Source organism: Mchenga conophoros, linkage group LG23 (assembly GCF_057382185.1).
Source record: "Mchenga conophoros isolate Kocher_MC1m ecotype Shallow Benthic linkage group LG23, M_conophoros_male_GT1.1, whole genome shotgun sequence".
In the NCBI taxonomy this organism is placed as follows: Eukaryota; Metazoa; Chordata; class Actinopteri; order Cichliformes; family Cichlidae; genus Mchenga; species Mchenga conophoros.
Genome location: NC_140547.1, coordinates 9,393,595 through 9,413,034, shown reverse-complemented (window position 1 = coordinate 9,413,034; position 19,440 = coordinate 9,393,595). Strand labels below are relative to the sequence as shown.

The 19,440-nt window shown below is 40.6% G+C and overlaps 1 protein-coding gene across 4 annotated transcripts; it reads left to right on the top strand.

The window, feature by feature from the left end:
• The first annotated feature begins 727 nt into the window (after window positions 1-727).
• Window positions 728-19,014, top strand: cpeb2 (cytoplasmic polyadenylation element binding protein 2). Of its 4 annotated transcripts, XM_085263983.1 has the most exons (11): window positions 729-2,114; window positions 3,816-4,085; window positions 8,229-8,319; window positions 9,837-9,887; window positions 10,871-10,894; window positions 12,723-12,896; window positions 13,004-13,093; window positions 13,288-13,406; window positions 13,726-13,840; window positions 14,037-14,218; window positions 15,308-19,014. In XM_085263983.1, exons 1-11 carry the CDS (start codon window positions 1,170-1,172, stop codon window positions 15,533-15,535), a joined length of 2,289 nt encoding a protein of 762 aa, XP_085120109.1. In that variant the 5' UTR covers window positions 729-1,169; the 3' UTR covers window positions 15,536-19,014. The 4 variants fall into 4 exon arrangements, with proteins under 4 accessions (XP_085120110.1, XP_085120109.1, XP_085120111.1 ...); XM_085263984.1 differs by lacking the exon at window positions 10,871-10,894 and having other exon boundaries at window positions 728-2,114; XM_085263985.1 differs by lacking the exon at window positions 9,837-9,887.
• The last annotated feature ends 426 nt before the right edge of the window (window positions 19,015-19,440 follow it).

The following is a 19,440-nucleotide window of genomic DNA, read 5'->3' as shown; positions in this document are numbered from 1 at the left end:
GAGCTGCTGCTGGTGGCAAATCATATGTTGGGGTTACTTGTCAGCTTTGAGTTCAGTGCAGGCGAAGAAGATTCATCTCCCCTGACACGCGCTGACATAGAAAACTATATTTAGCTTGTCGGCGTACATGCGTAAAGTGACGCTGGCGCAGACGCACGCACGATGGTTGTGGACTGAATACTGATAGGCACGGGCGGATGAAAACTGTACAACGTGTACCCTGGAAATGCTTGAGCTTTTTTCAAAGCACTATTGGGGAGACATGCAGAATAGAGAGGCCAAAGTGGCGTTAACATCCAGTTCAATAAGAGTGCGTAATGTATCCTGGCTGGGCGTTTGAATTAGGCTTCTGAATGTCACTTTAGTTGAAATAAAATATTTCAAATTAACACCATGTATTGTGAAATATAAATACGAAAGGGTTATTGGCTCTTGAATAGTTGACGATGAATATGAATATGATAACTGACTAGTAGTTTGCAATGGTTGCTATAGGGTCACTTCGCTACATGGCCATACAAATTAGTCACGCGGCAGTATTAGTCATAAAATTACTGGTCATAATTAGGGCCACAGTCAGCCTACAGTGGCCTTTTTTTGCTGAGGGTTTTAGGCCTACTGCACTTTATGAATAATGAAAAAGTGACGTAAACAATGCGGTCCTCTTTGCAGCTCGGGCTCGAGGCGGGCGCACAGGCGTGATGCGGTCGTGACGTCGATTGAGTCGGGGATCTTTAATCCTCTGCCGCAGCAGCAGCACAGCCGGTAACCAGAGGAGGGGGCAGAACGGTCGGACAGGAATGGACCGTACAGGCTAGGCTAGTGTACAAGGCCTAAAAAGCTCGGTCTTTAGTCAGATGATAATATCACCGAGTGAAACAGAGATTAGGCATCGAGCGAGCTGACTATTTGCACAGGCCAGACCCCCTCCTCTCAGCACTGTAGTCTGCAGCCTTTTCACACACACTCTTTGAATAGACCTCATTTAGGAACGCTGGTTAAATATATTCTCGTCGGCATTTCTTGCCTTATTTAAACGTCGAATTTAGTATTTTACATCGGCGGACGGATACTACGCCTCGTCCTACCGGTTTTCCTCCCTCTTTTCGCCTTTCAGCAGCGTCGCCTCGTCCCTGCTGTTTCTGTCAGTTGCTGCGCATCAGTAAAACATGCAGGATGACCCTGTGGGGGTGACAACCACACAGTTACCCCCGTCAACCACGGAAACGGACCGCAGCAGCAGCCCGGTCAGCAAACCCGGAAAGCAGCCGAACCAAACCGACAGGCACAACGACGGCCAGCTGAGCTCGTTCACGCCGGATTATAACCACGTAGAGCAGAAGATAGCTTTCCCTGATCATTTCTGCCCGACGCAGTCTATCTGTGACCTTCAGCACAGCAGAAAAATACATCAGCAGTTAGGTCAGCACACTGAGTTCAGCCCCACAGAGCCGACCCCACCCCAGGGACGTTTCAGTCACCTGCCGCAGAGGCAGCCCTTCTCCAAGACCAAACTCAGCGCCGCTGACCCCCGCGGCTCTCCAGTGGAAGAGGCTGAAGCTGATGCCGCGTCGCCATTGCCCACTTCCGTAAACCTAAACAAGATCCAAATGGACTCCCCTATCGCCCACCATATAAATAACGGCAATGGCAGCAGCAGCAGCACCGGCAACATGTTGTCCGGAGGTCTCGGCGCCGCGTTCCCGAACCTCCCCACCCAGGAGTTGCAGAGCGCCAATGCGGGTTCGTCTTCACCTTCCCTCCCTGGGTTCGGCACCCCTTGGTCCGTTCAGACCAGCTCCTCTCCCCCGCCCGCACCCAACTCCATCAACCCCATCCACGCGAACGCCATTAACCATATGCCCAACGCGGACTCTGACAACAGCTTCTACCCAGGTATCCCCTCCTCCATCAACCCGGCCTTCTTCCAGAGTTTTTCTCCGGTGTCAGCTAATCCGTGCGCCGGGATTAACGTGCAGGGCTTCAGCGGTCCTTTCTCACCCCAGATAAACGTCCCTCAGCAGCCGCAAAGTCGCAGGTCCCCCGTTAGTCCCCAGATGCATCCCCAGCAGGGCGCCTTCCTGCAGCAGAGGAACAACTACAACCAACATCAGGTGAGCTGCTGGGGAGCATGGCCGGGTCTCCTATTCCCATTAATGTAACTATCATAAGCGAATGTAGATATTAAGACTCTCCAAATCTGTAGCCAATCCATTAGGTCTATAGTTTTGTGAAAGCTGACTCTGGCACGTCCTTGGGTTGGGGATATTTTGTCACAATGTAGTTATAAAGCCTTTATAGATTAATGTGTGTATGTGAATTCATGTATAATCTTTACCTTGAATAATAAACTATTTTTATCTTGATGCATAATGACAAATGCATAATGCATTATGCAAGGGCTCAAGTCTACTCTTTAGGCAAAGAGAGGGAGGGGTGAACAGGGTTACAAGGGAGCATCACTGAATCTAGCTGTTGTTCTCTCCTGGAAGCTGGCTGTGGGATGTGGTCACATGGCACAGGGCCATCCCTGCCTTGTGGTGCACTCAGTGGGAATACAAAGGTTTGCAGGGTTTGTTGTCGTAAATGGGTGCTTATATTTGGGTGAAATGAAAAGCGTCCAGTATCTTGGTGGTGTGATGGTTGTCGGTTGCAATGCCCTGAGGAAATGCAGCAACAGCAGAAGCTCACATGAGCAGTCCAGTCATGCAGCAGTTGGGGGTTTGTAGCCTTCAGCTTCAGGTTTCTCCGTAATGCAATTTGCACATTGGGTGTGTGCATGGAAGTATGTATGTGACTGGGTGTGCCTGTAGTGCATGTGTGGTGTTCCTGTTTCACTAACCTTTAGCCCTTTGCTCTGAGTCCTATGTAAATATATTTTCATGAAACCAACACAGACAACCGCATAAAGGTGATCCCCACCATTACGTGCAAGTTCAATTTTAAAGTGAAAAACATAAGAAAATGCTGCATCTTTTCTATTTTGTTAGTTACTAAATGCATATTTTGTGAATCGTGTTTTTTGTATGTGAGGTTTGGTACATTCATTTCTAACAGGACTCTAAAACAGCCTCTTTTCATGTAAATGTCCTTCTAGAAGCAAGTCTTGGTACTCGGCAGCCATCTTGAAATGTCTCTGGGTGCTTATTGGATCTTTTTTGTTTGTTTGTTTGTTTTTTGGAAGCTTCATCTAAACTAACTTTAATTTCAGTGGCAACCAGGACATGGATTTCCCAACAGTAGCTTTAAAAAGAGCGTTCTTTCAACTTTGCTCATAGATTTTTCCATTTCCCTTTCTCAGAGTGCTGAGTCTCTCTCTTATGATTCTGCTTAAAAGCACTTCTGTTATCCTTTTTTTTTTTTTTTTTAGATTATTAACTCTGTTCCTCAAATACAGCACTATTAGAACATGGACGTTGCCAGTGAGTCCAAAGGTTTTCAGTTTACATTAAGCATTGAGTGCAGAAGAAACAGAAAGTTGTTTCTCCTCTGTGTATGATTCACATGTGAGATTAAGCACAATGCAATCCAATGCATGATGCTTAAGAGGGGACCCAAGGTCCAGGTGGAGAGAGACTGTGTGTAAGTTACAGAGGTGGTGTTGCAGCGCACAGGATACTTAGTATTAGTCTTAAAGCCCTAAATCTTCTTATCCAGCCACCCGTTACAGGAGCAGATCAAGCTGTGGCTGTGAAAGGAAAGAAAGGCAAGATAGGATGAAATGGATGTTGTAAATACAAAAAATATTTGTGTATTACAGACATGATAAAGCTCTCAGTTCTCTTTAACTCCATATTATCTTTATGTTTGCACAGCCCATGGTGAAACCATCTCCCTGGGGTAGTCACCAAGGCAATGGCTGGGGCTCCGGGGGGATGTCCTGGGGCCGGGACCACCGCAGAGGGAGCGGCATGGGTGTACCTGGCTCAGTCAGTCACGTCTCACCCCTGAAGAAGCCCTTCTCAAGCAATGTCATCGCTCCTCCCAAGTTCCCACGCTCTGGCGGATCACTGGGGCCTAAGTCCTGGATAGAGGAGAACATGTTTCGCACAGACAGCAACAGCAACACCTTGTTGCCCCTGCAGGTATGTTTTGTAGGATCATTGGTTTGGTGTGTGTGGGGGGTAACAGAAGGGTTTTTGTTTGACAGTGTGAGAATCAGTGGGTTTAAAGGTGGGAAAGAGCTGGCGACAGAGGTTAAATCAATCACACGAATTAGATGTTAGACAAATTAAATGATGAAGGTCTCTGAAGGGATAGTTTTACTTAACTTTACTTGATGAGGTATAAACTAAAAGGGGATAATAATTCTTTCTATCAACAGGAGAAACATAAGCAAGAGTTTTTAGATCTGAGGATCTCGGCTGGGCTGCTTTATTTTCAGGAAGTTAACGCCTTTTGCCACTAAAACTGCTCCTTTGCCAAACTTTAAAAGGTCATATTCCAAGTTGTGGTCTACCTAATGAAAGTATCAGAAATACAGTTGTTTACTTGCATAAAATATTCAGGTTTTTGCTATTATTCAGAAAGACAAGTGTCTATACTATGGTCTTTATATGGCTAATGAAAAGTTACAATTTCACTGGTACTTGCAATGAAACTAATGAAAGTTAAGTTTTCTAGGTAACAAACTCACTCCTTCTTTTCTTTAAATACCTTCTTAAATAGACTTGTTGTGTAATACAAAAGGCCTCTCGAAGAGCAAATGATATTTAAAAGTAGATGTGTTTCTCCCAATGTCCAAAAATGTGGGATTTTCTTTTGGGTAGGCATCTGTAGCCTGGCTTGGCAGAACTGACAGTAAACAAGAACGAGGTCGTGTGGAGCAAATGACATCAAAAGAGTAAATGCACATTCCAAATGTTCTCTATACATGTCTAAACAACATATTACCACATCCATTCCCATATCTTCATCAGAAAATTGACACTACAATATGCTGCCTATGTGTCTAATTTCTGAATATTGTCACGTTTCTAACATTAATGATATATTTTTTTGTGTACTTAAATGAACTGAGGGACTCTATGATCATCAGTGCATCTACTTTCCCCTTTTAATGCTTCAGGGTCCAGATGGTCATCGTTTAGTCATATTTTAATCACATCGTTCTAATTTTCCTGCCAAAAACAAAATTCCCATTTGTTCACAAAATTGGATTAATCTTCGTCTCTTTCGTGTCGCTGATACAGTGTTTTTCCAGGCTCAGAATGGGCCTCTGTGGGATGACTAAGTACAGTGACTTACCTAATTTAACAAAATTTTCCTTTTTCTCACTATTTCTTAAACAAGAACGTCTGTTGTGTGTGTTAGTAAATGAAATCCCAATTCACAAAACTGATTTAGGAAGATTATTTTATTACAGTTACCTCCTGTGTAGGAAAAATGTTTTTACCAGAACTAAAAACATGAACTGATTTATAACCCCTGAAGACATTTATGTAGTGCCTTGTGCTCGGTTTATTTGTGTATAATTATCTTTAATTAATGCATTGAACCACACACAGAGTCATCCATTTAACTTTTACACGTTGCACTCAGAATGTATCACTTTTGTACAACACACAGCTTATAGCACATGCTTCAGAACCAAGGCTTGCAGCACAATTCAAGTGATGCCCCATATGTCACTTTATATTTTTCTTAAAATTGGACCCAGACACTTGTGATCGTCATAGTAACACACCTCCCGTGCACACACTGAATTAAACCTTGCCTGGAGTTTCAAGTTAGCAATCAAACTTACACAGAATGCAGAAAAAAGCAAAGTAACCTGATGTGGAAGATTGCGAAGCCTAGATCTTTGCCAAGTGTAAAGAGACGTCTGCGTGTGCCGTGAGACTGGTTGCTATTTTCAAAGAACATAATTTGCATTGTGATTTGATGTTTCGATTCTCGTGCCTGCAAAGAAATGGAGTCATAGTCAGGAAAGCCTTCAGAAAATCTCCCCCTGGGATACAGGCACTTTGAACAGTGTTTTACTTGTTTTGAATTGATATTACTGAGTTCTTAGGAACATTTATGAGGCAGTATTGTTCCCTGAAACTCCATGTTTAATATCATTCTTTGTCATAGTTTATCATTTCCAGTGCGACTTGCATTGAAAGAGCTCGGTGTTGCTGTTGAATTCTTCTATAAAATCATTCAGTTATAGGCTTCATGTAAGAGACATTTTAATGTTAAAAACTGCACAGCTTGGACACTCAAAGTGCATCAATTGATTAAAAGTTTAAATGTGCCTTTAAGGACCTCAACACACAATTAATATAAAATCAAATCCACAAAACCTTTCAGATTATGAGCGACTTTGCCTGAATCAATTCTAAGATTAATGCGGGTATGGCCGTGACTCATTCAGACCGATCTAATGATATCACCTTATTAATGGTGTCACCAAATGGTACGACTGTTGCTATGAGCTCAAATTATTAGTATTATCAGTGCCAAGAAGTGCAGCGCTTCCTATTCCAGGAAACAGACGCGACTGCATGGATTGTTAATTTCCATAAACAGTGTCACTACTGGAATTTTTCAGATTCCAAGTCTTTTCCTTCCTTCCTCTCTGTTTAATGTTTGGCAGTCAGTGACAGACTGTATCTCTGCTGTGTCATGTTTTTAACATAACACAGAGGTAAACTGGGGACAAAAGGAACAGCACCTCTGCCTTCAGTTAGCCTTTAGTGGGGCTAGTCACTTGTTGTTTCTCTAAGAAAGGCTGCAAGTTTCCTGCAATTAACTGATGTGATCACCCTAAAATACTATGACGCTAAAGAAAAAAGATCATCCAGCAACGTCAGGTTTCCCATTGCTCATTGTCACCCATTACATCAGTCTTCTTGTTAACACAGAACCCTCCAGAATCCTTGGCCTGTCATGAAAATTACTCAAACTAAATGATCAACAGTAAACAGGTTGCTGTTTAGCACTTCAAAGAAAAAACACGTGCACTATTGATGTGATGATAGAAATATCACCAAGATTTCTTCAAGCCTGGAATATTTACATGAAAAAATCTGTGAAGGAAAGGGATATTAAAAAAATTAAGCCAATTTAAATTAACTAGTGGTCCGCTGGCAAGCAAAAGGTCCTGGTTCAATTCCAGCTGGAGACACAAATCCCCTGAAAATCCCCACATCCAGCCTGAAATTTGGCCACCCATCCCCTTTGGCAAGGAAGCAGGCAAAAGTCGCTGTCCTTCGTCTCTAAAGTTGGCAGGTTTATGACACATAAAGACCAGTGTGAACCTGTTAATCATTCTCATAATGCAGCAGTGAAAGGGTTTGGTCAAAAAGTTCCAAAACTATTAAAAAGCAAAAACCACTCACTTTAAAGTTGGCCCCCTTCAGGATTGTCTCACTGTGAAGCTCTGCAGCGCTCAAGCACTCCTGCTTCATTTGGACCACTCCCCAGACTTGAAACAGAGTGCTAAAGTGAACCTCGATCTCAAACTAATCTGCGTTTTTACATCTACCTTAACGTTTTCACATGACAGTGCACTCTAGTACAATGCAGGGAAACCGTTTCTGGTTACACCAGCACAGTTGTCACTTATCATCAGCCGTCCTTGTGAAATTTGACTTCCTGTGATTTTGTCCCCTTACCTGAAATGAAGTTCAAGTTGAAGCTTGACCAACACAAATGCAAGAAGTTGCATGCTATTGCATTTTAATTGTAAATTTTTTGATAGCATTTTGTATTTTGCGCAGTTACCGTGTGATCATTTTCTGAATTACTGTTGCTTACACAGAAGCGACATGCTGCTATTAACTATCATAGAGTTGGGACATTAGCCTGTCATTGTGCTGTGTGTTATAAGATGGACTTGGCACTCTGGCTAGAATAATAAGATGATCAACTTCACTGTTCTGCTGACAAACTCCCAACCTCCATCTCAGCTCTATTGTGAAATGCCGCTCCTGGTTTTAGTTTCCATTTTCTCTCTTTGTCTGCATCTTGGAAGCAGTCCAGAGAGCTTGGGGAATCCGTTGTGTAGGCTGCCTGTAAACTTACCTTTAGACTCCTGAAGTGAATAAATACGGAAAAAATGTTAATCCGAGCGTGAGGCGCATGTTAAGCCAAATACCCTGTGCTTCAAAGGTTTTATTATTCATAAGCCAAATCCCGAAGGTGTGTGAGAAACGTGAGGATTTATTCGTGCACCGTGACGTTTGTTTGTTTTGTCAAACTCTGGATGATTAAAAAAAGAAATGTCACCTGTATTTTTTCAGGATCGCACCAGGATGTACGACAGTCTGAACATGCACTCCCTGGAGAGCTCTCTGATTGACATCATGCGAGCTGAGCAGGATCCGATGAAAGGTAAGCTGGCCTTTCCCTTTCAGTCTCAGTTCGTGGGGTCAGAGGGAGGCGATCGTGTTCGCGGAGGCAACCCGACATCGTGCAGGGAAGTGACAGGCCCATTGCTCCCAGAGCTGTGCTGTTTTTCCACACACCAGCTTATTTTCTCCGTGCTGAGAGCTTAATACTTGTGCCACCAGCTGCACATTTACATGACCTTCCAGCTCTGATCCTGTTCCTACTTAACCTGAACAGCACACTGATCTGACTCAGAGCTGGAGGTCAGGAAAAAGAGAAACCATGGCATTTTTCTTTACTAATATCAGAAAACATCTGTAACTGTCAAACATGTGTATTTTACACCTTAAAAATATATTAACGGATCTGTGTAACTGCTGAATTATTCCTCACTTCTTGGCAGGACCAAGCAGAGAATTTATCGTAGATCGACACTGTCCTGGCCTCCTGTGCTCAACTGCTGGACATCAGAGGAGCAGTGTCAAATAACAGCTCCTACTGACGGCTGCTCGTAGCTCTTTTACAGCCTGACAAGCCAAAAACACTCTCACTTTAAAATATTACAAAGAAGAAAAACTCATCACTGGTTAAAAGACAAACAGTTGAGGTTTGCAAACACGTATAAAATTTCCTGTGTGGATTTTCTCATTTGCAGTTGGCTAAGATTATTACTCAACCTGCGCCCTCCTTTCTTGGGCGAGTTTCTTGTTTTTCCTGCCGGAGCAGATGGAGAGGACACGGGCCAGTGTGCACAGCAAAGCGTGGGGGGTTGGGGGGGTCTACTCTAATTTTAGATGTGATCACACTTTCACACGCTGCATATGACAGCTAAGAGAGGTGAGATGGAAGGGGGGGTTGCAGGGGTCCGCTCTGCCATTTATAGCACTGACATGGTTAACACAACACAGCATTCTGGATAACGGCTCCAAATGTAGCTTCTCATAAGGCAACACATTTTTAATATATTTGTATCTTATTAGTGACTTAATTTATCTGACATTTCACAATGAATGCTGTGATCTAGAATTTGGTATTTGTGATTTTTGATTCATTAGTACGATTGAGAAACCACTGTAAAACTAAATATGATGGGAAATTGGGTTACTATAACAAGTGTTTTTTTTCCTCAATCGTTTCCAAAGCAGAATGTAAAAAAAAAAAGGGGAGAAATTGTCTTGTTCAGCTCAGAACTTGCTAGGTCTTTGCATTAAAATGTTTTTTGTTTTTTGTTTTTTAAATGGACGTTGTTATCGCCTTAAATAAAACAAGTAATTCCACTGTAGTTTGGTCGGAAAGCTGAAACAGTATGTGGTCATTTATGGGGGAAAAAAACATTTGCTCCTGTTTGTGCTCAACTGTGAAAAGACAGTTGTTTTTTCTGTTTATGTGTGTGCGTGCATTTTTGTGTGGTTATTCCCATGTACATGCATTGGCTTTGCCCTGTCTTCTCCATCTGCTCTATGTCTCATTCCTATTTGTGTGTGTGTTTTCTGCGTGTGTGTGTCTGTTTCTCACATCAGGCCGTGTGGGATGCCCTAACCCCGGGGCTGACGGCCTACTCATGCTCAATGGTAATTATCTCCTAGCACCATCCTCCTGTGTCTGCAGCTCTCATGATGCTCCCACCATTACTCTTTAGCCTCATTAGACGCACTCACTGTGGTGCAATAAGGCCACGCAGTGTCACCTCTGCTGCATCTGCTGCAGAGTATCTGACAGTACCCGTTAAATGGGTTCAGTTTTTTTAACCAGCTGTTCAACTGTTTTGTTGGCATTAAAGTGGCTATGTGGTATAACTGAAAATTTACTGTGCTCGTTTTGTGTAGTACTTGAATGACAAAGGTTGTTCCAGGTTGCCTCCAATTAAATTTTCTTGTGTTAATTAGAATAATTGTTGCCCTGAATAGTCCCTGTGTTTTTGTTTTTTTAGCTTCACATTTGGAGACACATCCAGTTGTCAAAAAAATAAAACCGTGTTTTGTAACAGTATTAGCGAGACATAAATCGGGGTCAGACAACATTTGGGAGTAATTATGAGTGTTTTTAATAAGTTCTGGTTGCCATTTCCTCCTGAGACTCAATAATCAGAAAATAATTTTTGTCCCCTTTTCAACGCCATCTATGCTGCTGTGTGTAATTAGATTTCTTGTCCCTGCCAGAGCATATTTAGGGCTTTGGCCTTTAAACAGTTTTCCTTTTCCTGGTTTTTGATTGCATTTAAAACCTTTTTGTGCAAAATAACAACATTTGTGTAAATGTCATTTATAGGCTTCTGGGCTTTCTGTGTATTGCTTTCATCAAGTATATGACAGATGCAGCCCCTCAGGCTTCCTTGCCACAGCATTTAGGAAGTTTGGAAAAAATAATAATTTTTGTTTTGGGTTTCAGGAGGATTTAAGTCCTTTTTTAAAAGTATCTCAGTTTAGCTCATTAGTCGGTGACTTGAATAAAAGCTGGTTGGGTTGGATCAGCAGATTAAAGTCTACAGTTACAAATGCCCTCTGAGAAATGTTTCATAGCTGAAACTTGCACTCTTGTACTTTTCTACATGCAGCCAGGAGCTATGGGAGGCGTCGAGGTAAATTCAGCTTTCTCTAGCGTGTCTCTTTACTTGTGGCTTTTTCCTTGTGGCATGTGTTATTGCTTAAATAGATACCAAACTGAGGCCTTAAGTCTGGACTTAGACTTCACTGTTTTCTGCTTTTAAATTTGGGAACACAGAATTTTGCTCATCAAATTTCTGATTGACTATTAAAAAAATATACAAAGAAAAATGTGTTGTTTCAGTATCCAGACATACATTAAGTTTAGGGTTTCATGTTTGGTGGTGTTTATAGCCTCTGCTCTATGGAAACCCAAAGTATAAATAAAATAGGTTAGCATGTAGCACTTTGTATAGATTTTTGACTGTGTGCTTAAAATAAGGTCTGTGTTTTACACAAACTTTAGATATTTTCACGTTTTGTTCCCCACTTGTGAATTTTGAAACTGTATCTCAAGTTTTGGTAGCAAACAAAGGAGGTTAGTGATAGTCAGGCTGAAGTCATGCTGCTAGGGTGCAGCTTATTTATACCTCAAAATATGTGTTTTTACTTCTGCCAAATGTATCCACACTTAAAAAAAACTGTGAAAATGGATTGAATATGTGAAGATTATCTTGAAATCACTCGGCACCTATAACGAGGAGCCGCGCAAACCTTTAAAGAGAACCTTTATTTCCCACAGAGCTTATTTTCTGCAGAAGTCCAAAACCCTGTAGAAACATCCCATTGGTTTCTAAAAATAATAAATTATTAAAATATACTAATCTTCTAAAATATTATTATATCATTCATGTTCATAATAACAGTGATTTTATTCCAAAACCCCGACACCACCTGTTTGTTTGAGAAGTTCTGTTATGGACCTCCGAGCTCAGTATTTTAACCATCTACATCTTGGTGTTTCTGAACCAGATGTGCTCGACTGTGAAATGGCAAGCTAACAGGGTAACGACTTGTCAATGATAAATTATTATCCTGAATAATCAATATGTAATTTACAATAAGGTCTTGATATTTTCTTCAGTATGACCTTAAACTAGCAGCTGAGCCCATAAATCCTGCAGGAAAGTGTTCTACTGAGACCACAAATAAAGGGAAGTGAGGGTTGTTGTTTTTTTTGTTTGTTGTTTTTTGATTTTGCAACCACGAGTCGCCCCCTGGTGGCTCATAAAAAGAATCCTCTTTTAAGCCACTTCTGTGATGGCTTCACTTTTTTGGCTTGTAAGCTGCGTCTGTCCTTATGCTCTGACAGAAGCAGCTGCTAGTTGAATCAGATTAATTTGATTGCTTTCCTTTGCTGGCTAAAGACTTTGGTCCAATAATTCACATTTTATCTAATATAATGCAAAGAATGTGATAAAGAAATCCCCTCATTTCATTTATATTTGCTATATAATGAATAACTTAATTCATTATTTATTCTTTTAAAATAACTTGTGTCGTCTGGTATATATTTGAACACTTTGGGACTCCATAGTGCTTAGCCATTATGTTAACAGCTTCGCTCCACTCGGCCTGCCTTTCCACACACGCTTTATCTGCCACGCTGCTCTGGGTGGAGCACACATGATTGCGTGTCCCAGTCTCGGATCTGTAAAAAAACAAATTGTACATAATCCTCACTTTAAGCTGGTGCTTGGCCTCACATCCACTCAGCAATAAAGTGCAATAAAAGCAGAAACATTATTTTATAGAAAGCCTCTCATCTCAGTACGTCCCTGTCATAGCAGAGATGTAACATTGCCTCAAGGAGAGGAAATGTGACTGGGATTGGAAACATGTTCGTGAGGGTTTCTGCTTGTGAATGTTTAATAGCATGCTTGACATTTGCTGTAGCCTTGCCTGCCTTTTTTTGTCCACCAGGCCGCTCCTCTCTCTTCCCTATTGATGACAATCTCCTTGATGATGGCCATGGCAACCAGGGTGTCCCAGGAGTCCTTGGCTCTCCCAACTGTTACCCTCACCAAAACGGGGAACGCATCGAGCGCTTCTCTCGTAAGGTGTTTGTGGGAGGTTTGCCTCCTGACATAGACGAAGGTGAGTAAAGAAATGATTTCATGATTGTGTTGTACTGCCAGTCCTTTAAAAAAAAAAATTCTATGATTTATCTCCCTACTCACGTGTCACATGTCAAATTCCCTTAGATGAAATAACCTCAAGCTTCCGCCGCTTTGGTCACCTTGTGGTGGACTGGCCACACAAAGCAGAGAGTAAATCCTACTTTCCGCCTAAAGGTATTAGCAAAAGCATCAAGCTCACCTATTTATGGCTGGTTACCAGTATTTACATTGAGCCTGCACGGTATTATGATATGATGCAAATAAGTGAATGTCATTTGAATAGTGACAAACCAAGGTGAGCACCTTTGTTATACCCTCTCTTGTTCTTATATGCATGTACACTGAAGCTTTTTATATACGTTTCCTAGGCTATGCATTCCTGCTGTTCCAGGAAGAGAGCTCGGTGCAGGCTCTGATTGAAGCCTGTATGGAGGAGGATGGGAAGCTTTACCTGTGTGTCTCCAGCCCCACCATCAAGGACAAACCTGTGAGTTTTTCAAAAATTGCTTTTAAATCTTTAAACACTTAAATAATAATAATTTAAAAGATGGGTGTAGCTTTTGTGTCTGAATAGTGATGCCAACATGGAAGTACCTTAAAATGACTTCATTGTGTCTAACAGCCAGAGCGAGGGACTGATTTGATTGCAGGCACATGTGGTTAAAGCAGCAGAAAATATAGCAATATCCATCTTTAAATATACTCTGTGGCACAGCAGTACCAGCTCGCTGTGAAAAGAAGCTACATGGGCACAATTTTCCTATAGGGGGGAAAGGTGATCTAATCTTGTTAGACTTTGACACCAGGTGCAAATTCGTCCTTGGAACCTGAGCGACAGCGATTTTGTGATGGATGGATCTCAGCCTCTTGATCCCCGCAAGACCATCTTTGTGGGCGGCGTCCCTCGTCCTCTGAGAGCAAGTAAATATAGCCAACTTGTTTCTCTACGACTAGTATTGCATCTCAGTAGAGATGAATTCAAGCTATGCGTGCAATGATAACTTGGACTAAAAATAAGCTTCTGATAGCTTCTCTTCTGTTCTCAAATCCAAATCTTGTATCTGTTTTTTCACATATTTAAATTCATCTTTTTGTCCTCTGTTCATTTTTTTACTAGTCGAGTTGGCCATGATTATGGATCGCCTCTATGGTGGAGTGTGCTACGCAGGAATTGATACAGATCCAGAGCTCAAATACCCAAAGGGGGCAGGACGAGTGGCTTTCTCAAACCAACAGAGTTACATCGCTGCCATCAGCGCGAGATTCGTCCAGCTGCAGCATGCTGACATTGATAAGAGGGTATGACCACCCTCCTTTCATTAATATTTCCCCCGTCTTCGACTTTTTAGTGTATATCAGGGTTTCAGAATTTTTTTTGTAATTAAATGTAACACTTTTTGAAACCTCAAGAAAAGCAGCACACTATCAAAGGAATGTGGTCATTTGGTTTATAGAAACCTCTGTGCTCAGTGTAGTGGTCAGTGAAGCACTTTGTTTCACTGTTCAGTGTTGCTGGTATTTTGCATCTGTCAATGGCAAACAGTTTTTTCTGCTACTGGCTCTTGTTTCTTCTCATTTATTGGATTGGATGATTAAAAACTAAAGAAATAAAACATGTTGGCAATTTAAAAATGTGCTAATTTAACAAACAGAGGCCCCTGTAGCATGTGGAAACACCAACCCATTCTACAATCAGCAATCATTCACTCAAATAAATGAAACCAATCGAACTTCAGTAGATTAAGGTGTTTGGCATTGGCAGAGAAGATTTAGCAAGTTTTTCATGGGCACAACCCACATTCTCAACGCTGCTGCCCCACCCTCAAATGTATGTTACTTAGAAATGTAGCACCGTTTAGGAGAAATAAACAGGTTTTCCCACTTGTTACAATGTAGACATAATCAGCCAAACTTCTCTAGCTTTAATGTTGCACATTTGTGGGTTGTGACATTGTATGCAAGAACATAAGATAACATACTAATTCCATAAAGGAACAAAAGATGGTAGGAATCTACAGTATGATACATATTTCACTAAATATTTTATTTATAAGCAGAATCTCAAAATTTTACTAACGATCACAAATAAAAGGCTTCGAGATATTTTATTACCGTAAATTAAACTTTTCAGACTTTAGGAATCAGTAGGATTCATGGTATATGACATAGTTGTCATGGTGATGTGTAATTTATGCCATTCGCGCGTGCAAGTGTGTGTGTATTTGCATCTTTTTGTGTGTTATCAGCATCCCTACAGAGAAGAAGGGGCTTGTTGTTATGATAAGCAAACGCTTGTTAGGGCTGGTTAAATAAGGTTTTCTCTCTGCCTGTGCTTCGTTAAGCTTGTTTCCTTCGTTACAGCTGACATTATGTCTCGTTAATGTGCAGGTGGAGGTGAAGCCCTACGTCCTGGATGATCAGCTCTGTGATGAGTGCCAGGGTGCTCGTTGTGGAGGGAAATTTGCTCCTTTTTTCTGTGCTAACGTCACCTGTCTTCAGTACTACTGCGAGTTCTGCTGGGCTAACATCCACTCCCGTGCCGGACGGGAGTTTCACAAGCCTCTGGTTAAAGAAGGCGCCGACCGCCCTCGCCAGATTCACTTCCGCTGGAATTAGAGATTGCGACCCCCAATTTCATGGTAACACAGTTAGGGGAAAGGGAAATTAAACACTGGCTAACAGGAAAAAGAGCATCGCTCAGCCTCTCCTGCTTCCTAAGCTATCAGTATAATCAAGTACATAACACTATACAGTATATACTATATATCTATATATCTTTTGTAGCAGCCAAACACCACAAGCCTCAGTTTTTCACCAAAACCCCCCGCACATCTCAGGCTCTGACAACTCTACAACTCTTTTGTGGTACTTTCATCTTTTCTAAGAGGAGATTTAAAAAACAAAAAAAGAGATTGATTTTTGTAGCTTTTTTTATTATCATTATTTTTGTATGTGAGATTTAACGTAGATACGGGAATGTTTTTGCATGGGGGCAGCTTGTCTGTCTGTCTGCTGCTAGCCACCCCACGGTGCGTTCAGTGCACACTTGTTTCTGGGAAAACCTCGATTCTATAATGTTGACGCCTGCCCCGGGTCATTAACCAAAGGTAGAAAAAAATATAGGAAGCTTAAAATTGACACATTTTCTGCCACAAAGCAAACCGTTGTTTGTTTGTTTTTAACTTTGCCATGGGCTCTTTCTTCTTGTTAGAGAGTTTATTGAAATGTAAAAAAAAGAAGACACTAGGGTTATTTTTGCGCTCATACTGACCCGTAGAGTGATACCTCAAAATACAAAATCTGCTTTTCTGCAACTGTATTCAACATTTATACTGACCGAGCTATTTCAGAAGCTTTGCTGCTATATATACATATATATGAATAGATGTGTAGGTATTATATTTAATGCCATTTATAAACCTGAATCATGTAAAACGAAATGCAGTATGCACTCGAACACTTCTGGCCCCCATTGCCATAGAAAGATTTAAGAGTGCATATAATGACTATAGGCTTAGCTACACAAATAGCATGCTGGATATATGTCAGGAAAAAACAAACCACTGAAATAATAAATGCAGACAAGACGTAACAATTCTATAATGAGTAGCATGATCATCAAGTACAAATGCCTAAGAGGGGAAAAAAATCAGATAAATGAGTTAAAAAAACATATTTAAACTTGCATGCTTTGATGTTTCTCTGTTGTTTGATCTGTTTACATACTAACAATACAAAAAGTGATATTGGTTCTACTGTAGACTTAGTGGATGCCATCACGTTGTCACGTGGTGGCTTGTATAGCAAAAAAAAAACAACAAAAAAATGCCATTGAGAAGCAGAGTGGTGTTCAGTGGTTTGTGTTTGTGTGTCGTCCATGTGCTGTGTGACTGTTGTTAGTGTAGACTGAGGCTCTAGTTTAGCTATCAACAGATTTCGTAGAGAAGAATGACTCCACCTTCACTCTTCCTATCCATATCTTTGTGTGGTTCCAAAGGCTAATCTGGTGTAGCTTCACCAGCAGACCAGACGCAAATGAAAGACTTTGTCAGTTTGGCGTGCTCCGTGTTATTGAGCATTGTTCAAACACACTAAACTGCTTATTTTGTAATGTAACAGTCAGGCTTCCATGCTGTGTGGCTGCAGCTCCATAAATCCAAGGAAACACTGACGCAGTTACCGGAAGATGAAGCATCTCCACATCTCCTCACCACACTTGTCCACGATGAAGACAGTGACGCGTGGTCTTCGCTAAAGATGATCTTTTTCTTTTTATTGTTTGTTTAATTTCCTCCTCGACCCTTGAAAAACTCTTTAGGGACAATCTTTTTTGTGAGGACGGTCGCCCAGCCGTCTGTTTGGTACTGTACAAGTGTGTCGCTCTCGTGTTGTCGTGGTTTTAGTGTCTCATGCCCCTGTGTGTGTGCTCCTCGGTATCAGTGTTCAGGCGTCAACTGTGTACTGTTACAAAACCTTAATGGAACTGAGACTAGTTGAGTTGTGTAATTGAAATTGTTTGTGTGAACAATTTACTCATCACTGGCCCTTCAATATGTTGTTTTTTTTTTTTTTTTTTTTAATATATAATATACATTATGCACTACTTTTCTGTATCCCTGCTCGTTTTCCGTCTCCTTCACCCCTTGTGTTTAGAAGCGAATTATGAAAGTTTTCACCTATTTATAGGTAGAATTTATCATATTTTTTCCCCATAATGACTTATTTAAAGTGTAGCGTGGAGCAGTGGTCTTAAGTTAGCTATGTTTTGTGTGAGTAGAGCAAAAAGCAAATGTTTTCTAATATATTCTAAAATGGTCCGGGTGTTACGAGGAGCGGGAGTCGGAAAGGCGTCGCGGCCTGCAACCTGATGGGAGGTGAAAGCTAAAGACTGGGCTCCCGCTCTGGCCCCTCTTCCTCCTCGTGGCTTTGGTTCTCATGGCGTCTGATAATGTTTGAATATCGTCACCTGTAACACTTGACTCGTGCTGTTTTTGTGAGCTTCTATTTTCTATGTTAAACACTGTTACTTGGTTCTGTATGTGTCCTTGCTTTTGTAAAAATCATATTTATTTCACTATTTTTGTAGACGAAAAAATGAGTTGATTTTGATTGTATTTTTCTATTTAAATAGGACTGATATTTCGATTTTATTTACCCCTAATTATGTCCAAAAGTTTTGGTTGACAAAGAATCACATCATTAGTAACATCAAAGTTTTTGATATACAGCTGATTCTTATTTTGATACACATGACACGTTTGATTTAATGGAAGGAAACATGAAGGTTTTATTATATTCTGGGAAGACACTTGAGATTCTCCCCTGTTGCATCGAGGCCCCAGCTGCCTGTCCTCGTAGATGCTCTGAAACTTGAATATAACACATTTTGAAAGGCTGACTAACCTCGAATCTGTGTTGTGATGTGCAATACTGTTTCTAATGTTTGTATAAAAGTAAGAACTACAGTGTAAACCTTTTTAATGCAGATTTATTTTTTTCATTGCATATTTTGCAAATTTCTGATCCACAGTGTCATTTTTTACTGTCAGAAAAAGATACCCCGTTTTTTCATTGCAAGTATTTTTAAATCCAGATATCTTTGTACTGATGTAAATGATTGTAGTTATTTTGGATAGTGTTTTGCTAACAAAAGGAGAGACTTTTTCATGCATATTTCTATTTCTTTTCATCTTGTTTTTTCCCACATTTTCTTTTATTTGATAGTAGCAGGTTCTTGGAATAATTTTTCATATTTAAATGTCATTGGTATTATTTTGTATTTTTATGTGAAAAACACTATATATAATTTAAAGATGCTAATTGCTAAAATATTATTTTGAGTTTAATTATTTTTAAAGCTAAATATTTGTAATTTTATTGTTAAAGTGACTAATTTCTAAATCAGAGTTTGTGTGTATAGCTTCACAAAAGTCGTTTATGAGATGTTTGGATTGTAATTATTACTGAATGGTTCTTTGATATGCAAAATGAATATCATGTTTATTTTTATTTTTGTTTTTGTATTTAAATGGGGTGTTGATTACAATCTCTTTTTCTTTCTTTCACTTCCTGAATAAAGACCCATTCTGTTTGGACATGAGTTTGCTGGATATCTGGCTCTTGCAGACACTTTTTATACTTTAACTCGTTCAAACACATAATGACATGTAGTATCCAGTGTGTTATTGCAAGTGAAAAGACTATAGTTAGAGATTAAAGGTTAAAAAGCGATCATATCCAATAACTATTAGCTATTTTAGCTTGTCGTGCTAGCAGATTAGCATTTGCTAATTAGCGAAAACACTGACTATACTGAAGTTGGAATTTATCACCAAAGTGTCGCCTCTTTGTTAACTTCAGGTTGAAAGTCGTATTTTTAGCATTTTTGTGTTTTGGGGTTTTTTTTGGGGGGGAGTTGGCTGAGAGGGTGGAATGCTAAGTCATTATTGAATGTTTAGCTTTGCTAGCATGGTTTATCTATTGACAATGAGGCCTGCTAATTCATATTAATAAATATTTCA

Excerpts from the sequence above, each read along its gene's own strand:
- cpeb2 (XM_085263983.1), top strand. The coding sequence starts at position 1,170 with ATGCAGGATGACCCTGTGGGGGTGACAACCACACAGTTACCCCCGTCA. Across the intron at positions 13,094-13,287 it reads ATCCTACTTTCCGCCTAAAG|GCTATGCATTCCTGCTGTTC; the intron begins GTATTAGCAAAA and ends TACGTTTCCTAG. Across the intron at positions 14,219-15,307 it reads ATGCTGACATTGATAAGAGG|GTGGAGGTGAAGCCCTACGT; the intron begins GTATGACCACCC and ends GTTAATGTGCAG.